The 21,562-nt window shown below is 41.2% G+C and overlaps 1 protein-coding gene and 1 non-coding gene across 3 annotated transcripts in view; one reads left to right on the top strand and one right to left on the bottom strand.

The window, feature by feature from the left end:
- The first annotated feature begins 595 nt into the window (after positions 1-595).
- The window catches only part of RAB40B (RAB40B, member RAS oncogene family), a 133,311-nt gene continuing 112,344 nt past the window's right edge, over positions 596-21,562 (top strand). Inside the window, exons 1-6 of one of the 2 annotated variants that reach the window (XR_010622138.1) lie at positions 596-830; positions 17,329-17,389; positions 18,661-18,721; positions 19,071-19,148; positions 19,573-19,795; positions 20,201-20,551. Coding sequence is in view for 1 of the 2 variants with exons in the window: in XM_065735189.1 (XP_065591261.1) it covers positions 689-830; positions 17,329-17,389; positions 18,661-18,721; positions 19,071-19,148; positions 19,573-19,795; positions 20,201-20,472 (837 nt within the window). In the remaining variant the exon portion in view is untranslated. Of the gene's footprint in view, positions 831-17,328; positions 17,390-18,660; positions 18,722-19,070; positions 19,149-19,572; positions 19,796-20,200; positions 21,332-21,562 lie in introns of those variants that run through there. The other variant, XM_065735189.1, reaches the window with a different exon arrangement.
- TRNAG-UCC (transfer RNA glycine (anticodon UCC)) lies at positions 15,312-15,383 on the bottom strand. The gene has a single exon. It is a non-coding gene; the product is annotated as a tRNA-Gly (tRNA).

Raw genomic sequence — 21,562 nt, forward strand, 5'->3', positions numbered from 1 at the left:
GCCTCTGCCCTTGCTTTCCCGGGCTGTTTTCCCGGAGCTCGAACACGTGGCCCGCCTCTCCAACTCCAGCGGGGAGGTGGGACTTACTGTGATTGACGGGCGAACGAGCCAATGGCTTTCTTGAAGCCCTGTAGCAACTGAGTCGCTGTCTCCCGCTAGAAACACGAGCCACGCGCGTCCGAGGTGCGCAGCCCCCAATGGAATCCGAGGAGGGCGGGGTTACCTCAGACGGGTGAGCCAATGGATGGCGGCAGGGCGGCCGCAGTCAGGGAGGGGCGGGGCTATGTTTGCCGCGCGCCAATGAATGTTGGAGGGGGCGGGGAAAAGAAGGAACGCCCCAATAGCGCGGCTCAGGGGGCGGGGCCCGGCGTTCTGTCAGAGCGCCGCGGCAGCGGGCTGCGGGCTGAGCGGCGGCGCGGGGACGCGGTGACAGGTGGAGGAGCGGAACGGGACGGGGCGACAGAGGCCGGCGCCGTCTGCGGAGAAGGAGGACCACCGACATGACGCGCTCTGCCGCCGTCTGCCGCCGCTGACGCGGGCTCCGGGCACGGCGCTGCCCCCGTGACGGGACCGCAGCGCTCCCCGCCCGCGCCGGGCATGCCGCTGCCCGCCCGCGCCGTTGCCCGCCGCCGTGCCCTCGCCCCCCCGGGCCCCGGGATGGGCCGTGGGAGCTGAGCCGGCGCGGAGGATGAGCCAGGCGGGCAGCCCGGGGAGAGCCTACGACTTCCTGCTGAAGTTCCTGCTGGTGGGCGACAGCGACGTGGGCAAGGGCGAGATCCTGGCCAGCCTGCAGGACGGCGCCGCGGAGTCGCCCTACGGCTACCACATGGGTAAGGGCCCCGGGGGGGCTGCGCCGTGCCGGGGCGCGGAGCTCTCGGGGCTGCGGGTCCGTGTGGCTGTAACGCCCCGGGAGGACCATCTGCGCTGTGCTTGGTGCTCCGGTGGGACAGAAACGGCTTCGTACACAGAACGCGTTGTCAAGGTGGTGAGATTGATATTACTAAGCAGTTATCCATAAGGGAAGAGCAGTACTACTAGAATTGCTTCTCAAGTGAAGAATATTTGTAAAATAGCAAATGTATTTGCTCTGAAACCGCTTTCACTGGAAGAAGAGGGGATTACTTTTTTTTTTCTCCCTGTTTATCACTGTTCCACATCAGAAGAGTGGCCCTTTAAGTCCAAGGTTCACGGTTGTAGTGTTCTCTTTCACTCAAGCTTTTTAAAGGGCAAGACAGAGGAGCCTCATCCGTGCCGGATATGTTCTGTCTGCGAACCAGACTTGTAAACATTGCAAGTTGATTTAAAACTGAGCTGATGGCTTTGGGAAGAGGGATTTTTATTTTCCTTCTTTCTCCCTATTCTCTTTGTTTCCCCGGACACATTTCCTAGAACTCAACTCTGATTTCCTCTATTCCTTCCTACTGCAGGTCTATTATGTGAGTTATTAAAAAACAAGTGATCTTGTGAAATTACCTATTGCTTTAAATTGCTGCTACTGTAAGTCTCTGAGTAGTTAATTCATCTGGAAGGCTTTACATTGACTCAGGATTTGTTATTATATTGAGTTCATTGCACTGAATCAAAGCAAAGAAGTGGGTGGGGGTGGAGAGTTCTTTGTGTGGTTGTTTATGAGTCAGACTGCACCTTGAAGGTATCTGTGTGTGTTTTAAGATGTTTACTCAATAGCTTTTGCTACGTTACTCCTTGGGATGTTGAAGTGTCCTCAGTCTGGGTTCTTCAGGTGGTTGGGGAAAGGGGCAGAGGGCTCCAGGCTCCGTGCTGAGCCTGACCCTGTTCTGTACACGTGGTTTAAGTTTATAAATTCTTACACAGAAGCAGCACTATAGTTTCCATTGTGTCTTGACATAATACAATGATCACCCCTAGTAACATATCCGAAGTATTTCCACACAAGGTTGTATGTTCTGTGCAGTGCTTTGCGGATCATTGTCTCTTTGCTGGTGTGTTCATCAATCTTAACTTATACACAGTTGGGCAGATACAGTTATTCAAGTCTCAGCAAACCTCTTATGCATAGGCTGCTCTTCCATGGAATGAGAAAGGAGTTTTAACCACGAGATGATGTGCACATGTGAAGGGAGGGGTGTGAGTCACAAGCAGAGGGCAGGTGTAATGGAGGATGTGGTTGTGGGCTATAAAGGAATATGATCTGACCTTACATTTTGTGCGACTGCTGGTGTAATTTTTTTTTTTTTTACATACTGATCTGCAGTGTTTACACGACTATGGCAAACTGCATCTCACTTAATGAGAGATGCTGACTTTAGCTGTGAAAATCCATAGAAAATACTTTCTTGCTCTTCATCCATCTCTCTTTTTCAAGGTATAATGTTGTCCAGCGTACCAGATTTGGAGTGCTTTTGAAAACTTGCATTTATACTTATCAGTTGTCTCTTGATATCCCTTCAGCCCTTCCTACATCACTTGAGTATAGCAACATAGGATGCAGTTGTGGGGGACCTGTGCAGGCTATGAGAATAGAGATGCTGGGAGAGGGAGCAAGCTAAACATCCCGTTGGTGTTATTACTTGCTTTCTAATTTGACTTAGAAGCTTGATAAACAGGAGGAGAATTGAAGTGAGCCCTGCAGGATGTGAAGACAGGTAGGAGGAAGATGGGATGAGGATGGGCTGATCAGCGAAGAAGGTTGTTTGTTGTCTTCAGCAGCATCAAATTAGTTGAGCAGGCAAGGAGAATGAAGATACAGTAAAACAGAGTTGACCAGAACAGCACATGCTATCATTTGGGATTTTTGCTTTTTTTTTTGGTGTGATGCTTTGTTTGGGCTTTTTGTTTAGCTGTTGAATGCCTGAAGACGGTGTGCAGCTCTGAGCTGTGTATCTGTGCCATCACACCTGTATGGGCTCAAACTTCAGTTGTATAAACCAGAAATAATTTTTTTCACAGACACTTCGACTAGTTATTCAAAAATAAACCTGTGCTCTTTCTCATTCCTGGGAAAATACAGCAGTCATATGCCTTGCTATTTTTTGCCAGTACACAAAAATGATATAAAATCTGGAGGCAGGAAGGGAAGCCAGCATCGAGTGATCAGTCAAGTCCCTGCAAGCTGCTGCTGGTCCAGGAGCCATGGTATGAAAGTGTTTGGCATAATACAGCTAGTAAGAAGAAATACAGCCTCTTGGTCTCTGATTTTTTCTTAATGACCAGAGGGCTCTGGCTTGGAAAGAAGAGAGGAAGCTTTATTAACATTAGAAAGTAGGGACTCCTATGGAAGATACATTAGTGAGCATGAATCATAGGGATAATCAAGAAAGCAGTTATTCTGAAGATGGGCGGTAGGCAGTGAGGTTAGTTGTCTGGGTAACCTGCTGTTAGAGGTTTCCCACATCTTGCTGAAAAAATGAAATATTATAGGTTGGACATGCTTGATCAGAAAAAATGCACAAAAATGATCTTGGGAAGATGCAGAAACTTTGCTGTTTAGTACTGCTAATTTATCATCAGATTCATAGGAAATAGAACATAATACCTTAGATATTTTTGCCACTGGAGGGAAAATATTTTTGCCACTGGGGCGAAAATATTGTCTTGCACCAACAGATTTTTATTCAGTTGTGTTCTGTTTTTGCTTTCATATTAAAATAGAGAAAATTGTGCTTGCAGTGTGATTGCTTGACATGGGGGCTGAAAAGAATGATTGCTTACATTCATGTACTCTTAATCCTTTTCTTGCAGGAACCCCAGGTTTACACTGGCAAATTTTTTCATCCTTTCTCCTTCAGTGACCTCTTTATGTCACAACAGCAGGAGAACAACAATTGATCACTTTGCTGTTACGGGGTAACCTTTCCCAGAAGGCATGAATTCCACCCCCTGCCTTTAAATTTCGTTAAAATTCATTTGTGTGCCCATTGATCTCTGTTAGAAAGATGAAATCTGCGTTTTCATAGAAAGGAAAAGCAGGAGGGATTTGATTTCATGCACGAGCTAAGTGCCTACAAGGCAGCTGGTTTCTTACCTCCTTATTGTAGGCTTCTGTGGCATTGGTGGGGAAAAAAAAAAACAGCAGTTGCTTCAGATGGGGCATCTGACTTCTTTTGGGACGGGCCTGTGAAGCAGCAATGGATCTGGGTCTGAGTGTGCTGGTTATGACAGCCCCTTCTGTGTGCTGCCTCCAAGAAGAAGGACTACATTAACTGTAGACCGTACTACGTGATGCGTGTGGAGAGAGAACTCCCCTGTATTACTTCGTGAGAAATGCCCACTTTGTGAGAGCAATGTGTTTTCCCTGGTACTCCTTTTTAACCCTTTTTCTGTATATTAACATTGTGATAAAGGATCCGTTCACATTTCCTTTGGCTGTCAGGTCAGTAGTCCAGTGGAGTTGTTTTGTTGGGGTTTTCTTGTTCCTGTTTTTTTTATTCATTAGCTGGTCTTGCATATCTGTTAATCTGTTGAAACAATGAATATACTCCATTAAATCAAACAAGGTGAAGTAGTAACCCTAGGCGTGAGTGATAGTTCATTTGAAACGTCCATAAAAATAGTTTTTCTTTCTTCTACTCAGTCAGCTTCCTTCAGCCTAATATAGCAGAAACATTTCTTGGGCTTAATGTTACTCAGCAGCTTAGGTGTCAGGTGCTTGCATCCATCTCTTGGCCAAGAATTACAGTTTGATGAAGGTGAGGAGCTAGGCCATCTAACAGTAAGGTCTGCAAACCCACTCCATCAGTAGGTGAGAAGTGCTTTTCTGCCCTGTGCTCTCCTCACACTGTCAGTATTGGTGGGTTTTTGTGAGTGGAGGAGAAATCAGCGCCGTGTACATGAGCCCATGTTCAAATTTGGTATCTAACTTCTCAATAACTTCTTTTTATATGCTTCTTAATAAGGCTCATTCAACAGTTAAAAAAAAAAAAGACCAAATAAAACAGTTTTTGGTCAAGTGTGTTGTATGGTTTCAGATGGAAGAAGCCTTTAAGTCTTGCAAATCATGCAGATATTTTTCAAATTCCTGCCCAAAACTAACCTGCACAGACAAGTCTGAATTTGATATCTGCTTCAGCTGCTTCAGTTTGTTGTGGCAAAAAAGATTACAGCCGTAGCTCCTTTTCTTGTGTTTCTCATGCCCATGCTGTAGCACATTGTGCTGCCTGTCTCTATCTCCCTTGGGCTACTGCTGTCCTTTTCTTCTTCTCCCTTTAATTTTTCACAGATGTGTAGGAGTGGGAAAGAGACCGTAAATAAACAAAACTACCACAGAGTTCTCAGACAGGTGTGCAACATGAAAGAGAAAGTCTAGGTTAGTTTGGAAAGTGGTCAGACTTCAAGCTCATTTCACTCTTTTAAGTTGCTTTGACCAAACCCAAGCAGTGTTCACCTGTGCCAGGAATAAGTTTTATCCAATATGTTGATTATAATGTATTTGCATACTGCTGTAAATTTGTTTTTGTTCTGAGAACATAACGAGGATAGAAAATATGAGGTTAAAAAATAGAAATGGGCTACTTTTAAAAGTTTTATTTCTGTCCCATATTCTTTAGCTCCTCTGGGTTTTGTTTAATGTGAGACTGAAAATATGGAAAACTGGTACCATTTTATGGTCTCCTTGACATGGGCTGGAGTCTGTCATGCTGGTTTTATTTAAGAAAAATCTCCAGTAAGCTTGTGATATGCCAAAGGAACTTGTTTTGAGCTTGCTGTGATTTTTTCCATCCGTGTCTCAATCTGTTGATACAGTGGAACATGTCCAAATAATTATTCCTTTCTGATAAGCCTTCATCTTTTGTAATAAACTATGAACTGGTTAAGTAGGCAGATACTCAAAACTTCGAGTTCCTCAGCTCAGTGAAGCTGTTACAGCTAAAGCACTGATTTACTGATCACTGGTCTAGCACATGGGGAATATCTAGTCTTTGAGTAGGGTGAAATAAAATCATCTGTGTCAGCACTGACTAAAATTTAGTACCTGCTCAGGGCAAAGTCCACAAAAACACTGCTGTTGATAGCACGTGGTTACATATCTACACTGCCACTCGAATCTAAGGAGAAATGGAAAGCTAATTAGTAGGAAGTTCAAATCTCATGTCTGCTCAGGAGTGGAGGAGGCTCAAAGGTCCAGAAACTGATGTATTTATAGTAGCCTAAGGCTTTAAAATAGCACCTAGCTGCTATGGTATAATTACATCTTTGTTTGATCTGTTAGTCAGACTGTTATTCTGGCTTCATGTATTGGAAGAAGTCGCCAAGGAAGCTGCTGTTAATGCTCTTACATTAGTTGAACCAAATCTTTGAGCTGTGCTTCAGGTAAGGTGAGAATCTTCATAGTAAACAAAAATAACTGTTCTTAAAGTGGGGAAGAAGAGGGAGTGGGATCTATCAGGGAAAACACCCTTGCACACATACAGAAACTTCTCTGTCAGGTCAGTAAATAACACGTGATGGTTCTGTAGGCATGCAAATGTTAAAGAGCATTTTGGAATCATGTTTGTTATCAGAAGCAGGGAAATGGGAAAGCTCTTCATTGTTCATGAGATACAGCCTCGTGCTAAGCTGGAAGCCGATATAACAGCTTTGCTGTTTTTCTTTGTGGTGTGGGATTTGCCATTGAAGGGTGCTGGGGTGTAGGTACTGCACGCTGTCAGGAGACAGAGGTGAGTTCAGTGTGGGGAGCACACAGGAGGCAGGAGAGCACAGGGCTGTTGGCTCAGAGTTACCTTGGGCATTGACATCTTTTCTGGAACATTGGATTTCAATGTAGAAACTGATAGTTTTATATATGGGGGGGGGGTGTGAAGAAGCTGATGAGAATTTCTAGAGGGGATATTTCCATCTGTTTTGTCAGTTTGTTCTTAAGAACGTAAGATGTGATCTCAAGTTCATGCAAAATCATGCTATCCAGAGTTTCTCCCGGTATATGACTTGGATCTCAGCTTCACGTTCACATAACATGAACTCCTGGCAGTACTAGTTTTAATAGTGTTTGTTAAAATAGCACGTATTCTTTAAGTGTACTTGAGTGCACAGAGCTGTTTTCACCCTTGACTCAGAAGACTACCTATCTAACCAAAACTCCCAGTGATTCTAAATATGTAGCTAGTTTAAGACCCATGTTTATGTGCAGATGTAATAGAGCAGACAGCATGTGGCCACATTTAAAGTGACCTGCAGTCCAAGAGTGACGTATCTGCCCTAGATGAATAGTGCCTCATCTCTTGCACTTCCAAGTGCAGGCTGATGGCCTGTGCATAGTGGCTGTGATCTGTTCAGTGTGCAGTGTGTTCCAGGCTGATGGCTCAGATTTACCTCTCTCTGCTCTTCACCCTGGTGGTTTTATACCCTACTTGTTCAGCACAATGCAGCAGTTTGTACCTCACCAGGAGGCTCCTGCTACTGCTCTTGTTTTTCTGTGGGCTGTGAGCCTACCCTGGCCTTAGCAATGTATGCTTTATTGTGATCCCACATCAGCAAACTGAAATAGCAATGAATGCTTGTGTATTCCAAGTAAATATACTGAAGAAACTGTCGTAAGTCTATTTGAGAATTGTATCTTATATGTGCCTGTTGTTATGGAAAGTGAGCTGTTATAGATGTTTGTATGAAACAGAAAAGATACTAATTAAAAAAAAAAAAAGCTTAATTTAAAAAGTGGGTTATTATTCCATGGACTTCAAAATAAAATAACTTAAAAAGTTTAGAGATCAAATGTATTAATGCAGCTCCTGTGCCCTTGTGCTTTGTTTGCAAGCTGACTTTACTGCAGTGCCTCAACATGGGATATTTAAGTGCTTGAAACATGAAACTGCCAGCTGGAAAACTCAGACCCAGCAGGTCTGGCTGCCTTCCTAATGCTCTCTCATGGGCAGGCTGAGGAGAAGAGGCTCCTGTAGATGATGAGTTCAGTGGAATGATTAAGTCAATGTAAGGAGAATCTTGTGGTGCAAAACCTCGACGTGGATGTCTGGTATCTGTATTTCCATTCCAATTGCTTTAGCAAAGAAGTGCTTTCCCTGTACATGCTGCAAAATCCCACTCAGTCCATGACCGTCCATCTGATCTTTCTCTGTGTTTACTTTTATAGCATGCCAAGTGAAGTTTGCACAACCTTGACTTTTCAAACCACTTCAGAATTTATAGACTGTGGTTATACTTGAACACATACTTTTTAAAATAGAAGTGTGATAAATGGGACTTAAAACAAGTTTATAACCTCTAAACTTTTATTTTCCTTTTCAGTTCATTCTGAAAGGAACTGTGTCATTTACCTGATCTTAATCTTGGAGAAAGAGGATTATGGAGTCCAAGAATACATATAGTGTAATGATTTTTCCGTATAAATAGTAGTTCTTGTCTCCAAACACAGGAGTTTAATGCAGTGGTATTTTAGAAGTGCAGTTTTACAGGCAGTCTCCCTTCTCAGTCTCCACCGTACTGCAGCATCTGCAGGACAGCTAATTCAGTGCAGAAGACTACATAAGAAGTGACTGCATGGTTTTTGGGTGAGGAAAAGCCTGCAGCTGTAATAACTTAAATGAAGCTTGGCCTCAGACTCGTGAGTTGCCTCTGAGTAGCAGGGCGAGAGTGGTCTGCGAGCTGGTCATCCAGGGGACAGAGTCATTCCCATAAAGAGCCCACAATTTTCAATTGAAATGAGAGGTTCAGAATGGGTATACAGAAAAACCTTTTCTTCATTTGAGGAGAAGGGTCAAGCTGTGAAACAGGTTGTGCAGATGGATCCCCAGACCTCACAGCAGGAGATCACAACAGGAGATGGATCTAACTGACCTCCTGATGTCGGACCAAACATTCTGAAATGTCTTTCCATCCTATTCACCTGAAATCAGTTTATTCTAATTTAATGGAAAAATGAAGCCAACTAAATGATGAATAGTGCAAGATCTTGGTAATGTATAGTTTGTCTTTTTCCTTTGAATCTTAATACAAAATGCTAGCAAAAAAATCTTTCTGAAGTTTTTTTCCTGGAAAAAGAGTACAGTTAGAATACTGGCAGCTCTTCTGCTGGGATAGCTGGGGAGGAGAGAACTGGAAACAGAATCCAAACCAAACTTAATTTCCTCCATTTTATAATGGAGGATATGCTGTGACTTGGTAATTCTTCAAATTATTGTTGACATTATCTATAACGCCCACTTCACTGCAGGATGTGTTTTGCTTGGAGTTTTGAATATAAAAAGTGGAATGGGTCTTCTGTTTTGGTCTGGTGGTATGGTTTCAAAGCTGTTCCTCTTCAAGTATCTGTGCTTTTGCTCTTCTATATTTTTAAAGCAAAACTATGGTGCTTACATTTACTGCACTTTGTGAATTTCAACTTTGATCTTCATCATGATGACAGAATTCTTAATATACAGGAGTATGCTTCTGAAATAGAATTCCAATTTTCTAATTGCTGTGACGTGTTAATATGCTTAACTGTTAATGGTGGTTTGATTTTTCAGAAGCATTTATTTGCAACTTGATTTAAAGCCTGGGGAGGTTTTGGAGAGGTTTCTAACTCTTCTCTGAGCTTAGACCTACAACTCAGAATAATAACTGTTGGATGGTCTTGTGATTCTTGTCATGCCAAGTATTTTTGAGCTGGTTTACTGCTAATGAAGTGTCAAGACATAAAAGATTATTGTTCTCTTCTGGAAAATGCCATAAAATGTGAAGTATTGCAGCTGCTTTTAATATTTTTATGGTAGCTTTGAAGCTATTCCTTCCAGATTCTGGCCATATTTCAAGCCTAGCATTCTAGATAGAAGGGCAACTTGTACGTGGCTGCTTCTCATTTCTTTCTCAATGTGTAGAACTTGTAAAAGATATGTACCGAAGGGAAAAAGCAGAAAGTAGCATATCAGGATGATTTGTCCTTAGCTGTGAAGCTGAATTACTCTATCAGAAAGATACCCATCAGCACAAGGAGTATTGACAATCAGTTCTTACATAAAACCTATTTGACTTTTCTGTGGTTAGCTACCTTAGCCTGATGAAGCTTCTTTTCATGCTACTTTCCATGGATGTGCAGAACAGTATGTCACAGCTTGAGATACATGCATATGTCAAAAAAGGTGAAATGATCAGGCTTCAACTTGGTTTAATTGCAAGGAATGTGGAAGACGTGTGATACCTTGAATGACAGACTGCCCTCGAGAGCTGATGCTCTTTGAAAGTGATGTAATGGCTTTTTAGGATAAGAGATCACTTGTTAATAGCATGCTCCTTTCTCATGTCACATTCCAGCTCTTATCTACAGGAACTGGAGTACAGCAGCAGTGTGAAGATGCTAGGTCATGGTAGAAGTCTGGTCCAAATTAAAGCTGAGCTAACATCTTTTACTTACCTTATGCCTCTGATAGCCTTTCTTTGGAAGAGTGAAGAGGGGAGATGATGAACTGAAGCTGTGGCTTCTTCACATGGGGGAGGTGGGGACACATCTTTCTTCTTGTGGAGTAAATTTAGACTGTAAAGAGGATTTTTGGGTTTTTTTTGGTTGACAATTAAATTTTAAGACAGGGAAGAATGGAATGTGGTCTCAGAATCCTGATTTTCTTTCCTGTTAGCATGAATAGAAATATACTGTTCTCAAGTTTTGGCTCTTTATTTATGCACCCTAGCAAAAATACTGCAAAACAAGGCATGATTTTAAAAATGAAATCATTTTAAAATCATGTAAAAAGCAGATTGCAAGTTTTTGGAGGTAGGATGCAAATTCAGCATGCAAAGTCCTGAATTTAGTTTGCTTACAAACCCTCATGATAAGTGAGTGCATAGAAACTTGGGTACTGTTTCTATAAATTAGCCATCTGGGTAATTAAATCTTGTGGCTTGTGTTGGTTTTGGAGTGGTGCAGTTGTTAACTGGGCTTTCAGCTAAGCACTGGAGGTGTGCTGTGAAGTTGTGACAAACTTCTTAATCCTGTACCAATTCCTTTGCTTCAAAGGACAATGGTCTGGGCCAACAAGAAGTGCTCTGAGATTTTTGGATTCTAACCTGGTGCTCTAGGAGCCTGCAACCATGAAAGACTTCTGTGTAGTAGTTTGATATTTTTAAGGGTAGCTGTTTTTGTAAACTTGATTCATTTAAAGATTTGAAGGAGAACAAACCTGCTGCAGGATACGCCATAGTATTGGCATATCTGACCATAACCAAGCAGAAACATAAAAGCTGAGCTTTCTGATCCAAATCTTTTATTTTTAAAAACAAATGGGAAAATGTCACATCTTTGAATTGAGTGCAAGACTTATGTGTAATTGTGGTTTATGATATGGTTAATGAATTGAAGACAGTCTAGATCTAAAATTCTAGTGTCCTTATTTCAGTATGAATATGCAATCTATGCTTTTCAAACACATGGCTTTTATTGCAATAATTCAGTGTAATAGAAGAGATAGGAATTTGGAAAATGATGGTGATTTGGAAATGACAAGCACAAGACAAGTCTGGCTGTCACACAGCCTGACCTTTGTGCCTACATATTAAATTCTATGGTCCAGCTTTATTGTAAGGAGTTCATTAGCAGTAAGAAGTTTCAAACATCAGCGTAATTGAATTTTGAATCAAAAGCATGTTGTGAGTCTCCGTCCTTGGGATGATAAATGAGTGTCCTTGGAAGCTGTGGTACTTCTCAGATTTATTTGAGACAGTTGCGATTGTGTTTTTAACAGAAATGTTAAGCTGTAATTTTGCCATCAATAGAGAAAAGCAGATAACTTAGAAAGCTTGAAACAGGAACTGATGCATGAAAACATTTTAAGCTCTCTCTAAAACCTACCTCCTGTGTTCTTAGTGCAGGCAGCAGTCTTTGAAAGATGCTTTTGCTCAACTCTTGCACATCCCAGACCTGGAATCCCACTGTGTGCGTCTATTTATGGTTTTGTTTGTGCCAAACTTTAAGATTCTACAAAACAGAAACAGGTGATGGGAAAAACATTAGTATGTGTCTGATATATGACCATTACTGAATGGAGAATTTGGACAAACCAGCGGAACTCTGAAATGTGGCCAGGTCATGGAAGGAGGTGGAGGGTGCTTTTTGTTTTCCTCATTCTGATTATTTTGAAGTAGTGAAAATGCAATTGAATTCAAACTGAAAACTGTTAATCTGACACAAATCACCTTCAGGGAACAACATGCTTTAAAATTTAAAGGACAAATCAGTGGAAGGAACAAGTGGAAAACCGTGAAGGCAGTTCTTGTAGTAACTCTGAACTAAAATGTGAGGGTTCAGACAGTTCAGAGATGCCCTGTGAAAATGCTGGAGAAAAAAGAATTGGCATTATGGGCAAATGTGCCACCGAATGAAATCTCTCACTGCTCTGAAGAAAGAAGTCTTAAGGTCTTGGGGCTTTTCCCCTCTTCTTCTTTCTCTGATCTCCTATTAGTTATTAAAATACAGATAGAAAGAGAACTCGGAACAGCCTCCAAGCCATTAGAATGTTGGGCTGACATACAGTTCCTGTGAAAAATGCTGTCTACTTTTTATTGTCTTTTTTTTTTCATCAAAATACAACTGTTGATATATCTGTAGCCAGTTGCATTCAAACTGAGTTAGTGTGCTCTTCACTACTGCAAAGGCGTGGGGCTGGTTGGCAGTCACACTGAATCTCAGTAAGAGGAAACATTTTTGGTGAAGTAATCTTACCTTTGCTGGAGGACAAAATGAGCAACTTAAATATTCTCCCCTGAAGAGGCACATAGCAGGAATGCTACTGCATTACTTGAGAGAAATAGAAATTTTACAGGGAACATTAAAATCATTGGTGTTGACAAGAATGCAGTGCAGTCAGTGAAGCACAAGTGATGGTGTGGAATGGCTACGAAGCATCGCTGCAGGAGGATGCCTTCCTGCTAATGCTGTTGCTACCAACAGCTGATTTATTCTGGGGGGGATTTTATTGCATTCCTGAATTTAGCAGTACTTCTTTCAGTTTTGTAGCTGTTTGCTTTGTGTTTCAGAAGAAAAATATATATGAACAAAGCAATACAATAAAATAATAAAAAAACCCAGCTCTCCAGCAAGGGATGTAGCTGGTCTGGGGTTCTTTAATTTCAGTTTGTGGCTTGAGGTGTATATGACTTTGATTTATTAAAAAAAAAAAAAAAAAGCAAAACAATCTACACGAATGTGTAAAGCACTGAGAGGTTTTTCTGGTCACTTCACGCCGCTGAACTCTGGGATCCTGTTTCTTCCCTTTCCTCTGTGGCGACACTTCCCGCCTGTGTGGCCCAACAAAGCTATTCTGTATTTCTAAATGAGTGAATAATGTTCTGGAAGGACGTTTGATTTCTGCCACAGCACAACCCACATCTGTTGGTCTCATTGTTGTAGCTGCATGCTGTTCCTGATAATTCACAGCAAAAGGCCTTTTGTTTTGTTTTAATACTCATCAGTAGCAAATGCTAACTGTGGAAACATCCAGGTTATATTCAGGGCGTCTTAACTGCTCTATCTGTGTTACAGCTGAAGAATACAGAAGTTTCTGATCTTCTCTTCTTCAGACATCTGAAAAGTCCATAGATGCTTTCATAAACAGCAGTTGGTAGTAGTATGTCTTTGGGATGTCTTATAGGTGTCATCTTAAGAAAAATATGTAATATTTTGCTTTATGTGCAGCTAAACCAGAACAACTTGCAGTGGTGTATGCTCCGTGGTGCCTGGTTTACTCAGCTGTGTATCCTCTAGCTGTGCAACTCTGACTTCCTATGTTTGGTATGTCCTTAAAAAGAAGGATGGATGTCCATGCCCCGCGTAGGATGTCAGTATTTGCTAATCATGGTCTGTGTCCCCGTGATAAACTAGTGGAAGTATTTCACCCTGAGGGAAATAGCAGTGGCAGCACAGGATGCTGGAAGAAGCTGTGCAGTGTTGGGCAGGGTTTGTTCTGTGTTTTATGTTCTTCAGAATTTCTGAAATGGTGAAACTTGTTCTTTCAGTACACCAATAGTTCTTCTGTCTTGGTCTGTTCAGTGGCCCAAGGCACTGTCTATAGGTTGTATTTAAAAAAATAACAAAATTTATCTCTTTAGCTCTCTCTATATATCTAGATAGACATATCTGCTTCTGGTTTGTAGGTTTCACTGTTTCCTAATACTGCTGGAGAACTGGAACGTTTTGACTGCTAAATGAAAATAAATGTTCCCTAATTGATGCTAATGACTCTTTCCAGATTTACAGATAAAGTCCTAAACTTGAAGGCAAGAAACTTTTCAATTCACACCTCTGCAGTGAGCTAGGGGTTTGAAATGACCACTGCTGCTGTAGATTCTTTCAGTTTGGTGCATGTGAGGAGCTAAGGATTGGTGTGCGGTGATTTGAGTGCTTGTGCTCAGGAGAACTTGGCTCTCTCTCTTTGCTGCTGGACTAGGAAGAACTCTATCAAGAGGGTTTCTTCTGATGAACTCCTACTTGTCAGTAGGATGTATTTATCAGTTTGTTTGTTTGTTCTTAAACATGAACCAGTAGTCTGATGTGACTCAAAGGGGATGTCCTGCAGGCAGGTGATGTAAGTACAGTGTCATCTTTGAAATATGGATCCCAGTAACGTGGGATTTAGTGCTGAGGTCAGTGCCTCTATCTTCCTAGCTACTTACCTGGTGTGTATATCACACCAGGGCTGTTTCTTTGAGCATGCTGTCACCACTGTTCACTCCCTGTCTTGGGAGCAGTAAGTTTTCCTCTCAGCTTCTTGTAGGTAACTGCACTGTGTGGTTGTGCACTGATCTCTGGCAGGAGTCCGTTCGGATCTGTATCCAGGGGAACGTTTCCTGTGTCATATAATCCATACTATATTTCAAACACTGATGTCTCATGTTTAGTAGTTTAGTGAAGACTGTTGATTTTCATCATGCCTTTTTCTTTCATGTACACACGACAAATACTGTTTGAGCAGTACAGTGTGGGGCAGACACAAGTGCAAAAGGAGTACACCATCTCTGCCTATTGCTAAGGGAGTTACTGGTAGGTAACAGCAGCTCCTGGGCAGTAACTTGTGTTTGGTAATGTAACACCTCCATGTCTTTATTCCAGGCCTAGTCTTGCAAATTCCTTTTCTGGTGGGAAAAGAGTCAGGGATGAGCTTCCTTTTTGGGGCCTGCTTAACATGTAACGGGGTTAAAACCTACTTGTTGCCCTTCTCCAGCCACTCACCTGCGCTGATGCCCTTTGGTTGACCCCTCATAAGGTTCTTACAGCTCCACCTGTCCAGGTCTTGTTTACCTCTGGGATATGAAGGCAGGCAGGTTAAGGTTGAAGTCCACGTACGCACAAAACTGTACCCGCACCACTGTGCTATTTTTCCTGGATGAGCATCCAGCCGTGAGAAAATGAAAGCTGCGTTGGCCGGGAATCGAACCCGGGTCAACTGCTTGGAAGGCAGCTATGCTCACCACTATACCACCAACGCTGCGCTTGGAGAGACGGGCCAGCACTTCCTCCTTGTGCTGCGCTCTGTGAGTAATGCTATTAGAAACCTCTTACTGAGCTTTAAAACTTCCTTCCCGCGCCCCCCGATTAAATATAGCACGAAAAAATAATCTTATTGGTAAGCGTTTTATATATACATCATTATGAACGCTATTATATACACTGTTAAGCTATATATATATATATATATATATATATAATTCTGGGTATTAATGCTGCCCATAGTAATGAATCTTTGCCCTGCCTTATTGCAGCTAGTAAAACCCAGTGCCTTCAGTAGATACTGAAACTCCCTCTAGCCTCTCTACACAATTACTGCAATCCGTTCGTGTGCCCCAGCAGAACCTCCTGGCTGCTGGTGGGGCTGCTCCCCGTGGTAGCATGGGGCTGCCACTGCTTGGATGTAGACGCCCCAGGACGGGCGGTGCTGGCAGCTCTCAGCTTGTGCTCTTCATCCTGTACCTAATAGCTGGTAAGGCTGCAGAAGGATGGCAGGCTCTCAGCGCAGCAGGTGACAGAGATTCTTGTGTTTCTTTTCAAGTGCTGGTACTTCCAGTGGTTTGCTGCTGCCTGCCCACCAGTACTCCGTTGAGTGTCTCCTCACACCTCCGTGGTTTTGTAGTTGTCTGTCTGCAGTATAGCACAGGCAGTTAACGGTATTATCATCAGCACTCTTCCTCTGAAGATATGCTGAAGTCTTAAGTATTGTTAGAACACTCTTCCCACTACTTTTGTCCTTCTGCATCAATGTGTTTTTTCTCATCCCCTTGTTTTGTTTATGCTCAGAAATAGTAAGACCTCTCTATTCTTTAGGACACAGGTCTTCTTATATTTTAGGATGCTTTCAGTCTTCCCGCTTTTTAAACTTTATTTGGAAGGACTGATGAATAAATGTTCAATTCAGGAGGTCACTTGTCTATGAAAAAGTCAAGAAACATGAGAAATATGCACATGTACCAGTGCAGTTGTGTTGCATGGCTGCACACTGTGAATACAGAATGCACGCCTTTCAAATAATAAAGGCCTCTATCTTATTAAGGTTTGTTTGTTTGTTTTGTTCTTGACTTTTAGGATGTACTTTGTGGATGCAGTGTTAAAGCACAGTCTTCAAAGCCACTGACCTGAGCACTGTGGTGGATATTTTCAGGGGTTAACTGTAACTGCTTAACTGCTGCTGATTAGTTTTACCTAATTGAATTGAGGAAAATACCACACCTTTTTTGACCAAGAAAACTTCTGAGATACACCTGAGTATATTTTTGCATAGTTTCTTTCTGGGACCTGTCAGGATATCAGTAAAAACAAACCATAAGTGCAGGGCTTGTTATGGGAAGGAATAACTGGAACCTGCCTGCATGCTGCTGGGCACTAACTGAATAGGTCTTGGGGGCAGAGAAGGCTGTTAGCAATGGAAAAGTCTAGAAAACAAAGGCCGGAGACTTTTTGTACCATTTTTGCACTGCTTTTATATGACAGACACACACAGCCACCTCATAAGAGCTGCTTGTGAATCAAAACTAATGAGAAAGGAAGAAATAATAGGAGGCAATAAAGCTGTGGAACAGAGGAAGCAAACAGTATGTAGTTCACAATGTACATATGAGATGAAGGGCTTAAACCTGGTTCTACCTTCTTTTGCTGAAAATAAATAGCACTTTAAATATGTCTGTTGTCATGATAATGAATAAAAGAGATTGGTCATCAACATGAAGGGATCCCGAGAGATCTACTTTGAACAGACCTTGCTTAAGTAACATGAAAACTCTTCTAAGCTTCATGTGACAAGTTATTTTTTTTACACTCACTTCATTGAGTACTAATGAATAAATTCTCTGATGGTCAGCTTCTAAAAAGCTCACAACTACTGTCTGCATATTACATGATTTCAAGCTGATCTAAGATTTGTATGTGTGTGTTCCCCTCAGGTATAGATTACAAGACTACAACAATTCTGCTGGATGGCCGACGAATCAAGCTGCAGCTCTGGTATGTCTTCCACCATTCCTCATAGCTTCTATTTCAGAGACATAATGAATGCAACTCTTTGGGTTTTGAGTTCTCCCTTACACTTCAGAAATATTTAGTCAAATGAGGAAGAATGATCTAGCTAGCCAGCATTTTGGGCAAGTCACTTACTTAGTATTTATTTCCATTTTTCATCTGCTTCATATAAAATGGTAGGCCCTACAATTTATCTAAATGAGAGATGTGGAATGAATGCAGGAGAAAGGCACAAAAGATTCCAAGCATCTTCAAGAGATGCAAAGTACCTTTGAAAATTGTAAGATACACCTGTAATGAGGACTGTGAAAAAACCTTAAAAAGCATTCAGTGATTGTATAGCAACATCCCTGTGCTCAATTTATTGGTAGTATTTACCTTTATGAACGTCAAGGTAATGTTTCAAATGTTAAATGCAATGAAGTATCACAGTACTCTGGCATATGGTGTCTTGATTACTTGCTGTATCATTTGTCCACGTACTTCCTTTTTCTACTACCTTTAGTTTTATTATAGCTTCGTAAAAATAGCATATAGCACTCATCTGTGAGATGCCATAATCCTTTTTCTGAAGTGAAATGATGTTCTTAAGACTCCTGAAAATAACGGACTGGACAGATGCCAGCTCAGTGCAGTTGACCATGTCTGGAAATATATGTCCTGCATTTGAACATCTGTAATCTACCTCAGAAACTCATTATGGAGTTTTGTTTCTTTGTATGACTGTCACTATTATTCTGTACTCATTAAAATTTCAATCTTAAATGTTTTATGCACTTTTTTTTTCGCTGTGCCTGGTATTCTAAAAGTCCATGCTCTCGCTGTCTCCATAAAGATTTCTTCCTCATACTGGACTCATAATAAGCTGTTGCTGCTGTAATCAAGAATTTACTGCTTTTCCATTAGTTTCCTTGGTGATAACTATTGTTTCCTCCCACTTTTTTTCTGCTGCAAAAACAGAATGTTTCTTCAAGCTGAGCTAAATGCAAAGTCTGTTAGTGTATGTATGCTTGTTTTCCGAGGACAACCACAAGAATAAAATTAAGTTCTTGTCCTCTCATCTGAAAAATCTGAAGAATTTAAAAGGCAGAATTGCAGTGGGGGAAAAACCTGCTGAGAGCAAGGACAGCTCTTACACATTAGTGACTACTATCACTAATGGAGTAAGGAGTGATATCGATCAGTATAAATGTAGCTGAGATCTTATTGTTGGAGTCCATCTACTTTTAAAAATATATGCAACTTCTTTTGCTTAGGGATACATCCGGGCAAGGGAGATTCTGCACCATATTTCGGTCATATTCAAGAGGTGCTCAGGTAAGTGATGCACAGCTCTCTCAGTGATGAGTAATGGTTATTATATGAGTGAGTCATCAAATTGTTGTGATGGCTGTTGTAGCTCACTTGTAGACTATGTGCAGTTGCACTGATATTCTAAGGATAACAGAAAATGTGGGAAATAATAAGGGGGAGGATTTTCTTGGGTGGGAGGAGGGAGTAATATCAGTAATCTACACAGAGAGTAGAATGTTGACGTTCTGCTTCGTTAAGAATTTTCACAGCATCTTATGGGATTATTTCAGAATCAGAGAATTTGCAGATAATATTTTCTGTGTTGTGCCTCTGTTAAACTTTTTTTTTTAATTATATATCTATTTAAAAACAGGGAGTGATACTAGTGTACGACATTACCAATCGCTGGTCATTTGATGGGATCAATCGATGGATAAAAGAAATAGATGAGGTAAGGTACAATCCAAGACTGTCACTAGTCTATTGCAGATGACTGACAGCATATGATATTTTCTGCTGTTTTTACTGGCATTTGCAGGCAGTGCTTACTACACAGTTAACCAAGATGCCAAGTTTACCATTCTGTTTCTATGTTTATAATTCTAGAAGCTGGAAGCATATCAGCTTGAAGTGTCTGATTTCTTTAAAGGTGTTGACAGTAAGCATATGGAGGGCAAAGATTTCATATTGTAGTCCCACTCTCGTTATAGATTTGCCACATCATCTCTGCAAGTGAGAAAGGGATGTTTTCAGATCGTAGAATCATAGAATCTTGTCCAACCTGACACTTAGTCTCAACTCTGGAAAAATCTTTTGTTTCACTTGACGGAAGGGAGAAATTAGAGCCGATTTTTTTCCTGCTTTTCTTTTCTCAGCATGCTCCTGGTGTACCAAAAATCCTGGTTGGAAACCGCCTTCACTTAGCATTCAAGCGCCAAGTGTCTACTGAACAAGCACAAACCTACGCTGAGAGGCTGGGCATGACGTTTTTTGAAGTCAGTCCACTTTGTAATTTCAATATTACAGAGTCCTTTACTGAGCTAGCAAGAATAGTATTGATGAGACATGGAATGGACAGGCTCTGGAGGCCAAACAAGGGTAAGCAAAATACACTGCAGATATTTAAAATGAGTCCTGGAAAAGGTTTGTAGTTCCTTGATATAAAAAAAATTTCCAAAGGATTGATTCCTTGGCTGACATCAAAATGAAGAGGCAGAAATCCTGTACAATTTGTTTTCTAAACAGAAAATACATATCTGCAGGCATAACTGTTCCTGCTTTTGTAGGGAATGGCATGTCTTTCCTAGAACAAAGTATTGAGATGTAACTAGGAAATGGAAGCAGCAGATATTTTGAGATAATAGAGATGAGGGAAAGGGTGTGGGAAGAGAAATGAGAATTCATCCTAGAAATAAAGCATGCATGCAGAGTGCTGATTATTCTACTAGTGTTTGGCTGACAAAAGCAAACTATTATAACGGAAGTTTTCTGTCTGTTTTTAAGTACTGAGTCTGCAAGACCTCTGTTGCCGTGCCATAGTTTCCTGTACCCCTGTGCATCTTGTTGACAAGCTCCCTCTCCCAGTTGCCTTAAGAAGCCATCTCAAATCTTTCTCCATGGCCAATGGTCTTAATGCCAGGATGATGCATGGACGCTCGTATTCACTCACATCCAGCAACATCAGTAAAAGGAACAGCTTAAAGAAAGCCAAAATTATCCGTCTACCACAGAGCCCACCAAAAAACTGCACAAGAAACAGCTGTAAAATTTCTTAAGCTCTGTGAGAAAAGGAACCTGGATGGAATCCCCTCGTGCAAAGCATTGAGTGCAAGGACTCCTTTATAACAGTAGAGCGTGCTCTATGTAGGTGTCACAGTGCATAGACAAAAATAGGAAAAACAAGTACTATTTTAGAGCTTGCCCTCTACAGTAATGCTGCTTTGGAAAGAGTGACTTGTTCAGTGCAGACAAAAGGATGTGATGTTCTGCTGTTGGACGTGCATACTTTATTTTAGTTTCTGACATGCATGATGCCATTGTTTTCACTACTTGATGTATTTTCCTATGGGGAATAATTGTCGTTATATTGAGTTCTTAATTCCATTAAATCTGGAATGTGGCTTACTGTGTAATTGTTTAAAAAAGAATCCTGTCTTTTTGCAAACTCTTAAAAACACAAGACATTGATTTACATATTTGGGCAGAGGTTTTTAAATGCAATGTATTGTATACATTGTAAATTCTACAAATAGTGCAACCAACTCTAGGAATGCTGCAGTTGTGTATTTGGATATTTGGTAAAAGCTTCCTTGATGACTTCAAAGCATTAACTTAACTAAGCTAAAAATGTGTATATAATTATGATGAACATACACAACAAGCTTTCGTCCTATTAGTATATGTAATAGGTTTGATAAAGTTTTTTGGTATGTTATTTAATACTTTGGGGAATTAATTTGTGGTTTAAATACTTATTTTTCTGTAAAGAAAAAAAATATATATTAAATTTTATACCACCCTACAGGAAAGTTCTAGGAGGAAAATGCCAAAGATAATGTGGTTAAGGGAACATGACTTTAAAAGCTGCTTTATAAGAAAAAGAGCACTATTTAAAAAATATAAATAAATGCTTCTGGAAAAAAAATCCTATTAAGCTTTATTTAATTTGAGAAAGTTTTCTTTTATCTTCCTTGAGGAGAAGCTGAAGAACAGTATACCTGAAATGGACAGCAGGAACACAAAGCCATCCTGAAAGCATCATGTAATGCTTTGGATGCGACATCTGTCTTCAAGGTTGTGAACTGACACGCGGAAGAATACGTGCCAAGTGCTGCCTTCTTTGCAAAGGGCGGTGCGAGTCGTCCT

Source organism: Cyrtonyx montezumae, unplaced genomic scaffold, assembly GCF_038088225.1.
Source record: "Cyrtonyx montezumae isolate F1298 unplaced genomic scaffold, pur_monq_1.0 scaffold_19, whole genome shotgun sequence".
Classification (NCBI taxonomy): domain Eukaryota; kingdom Metazoa; phylum Chordata; class Aves; order Galliformes; family Odontophoridae; genus Cyrtonyx; species Cyrtonyx montezumae.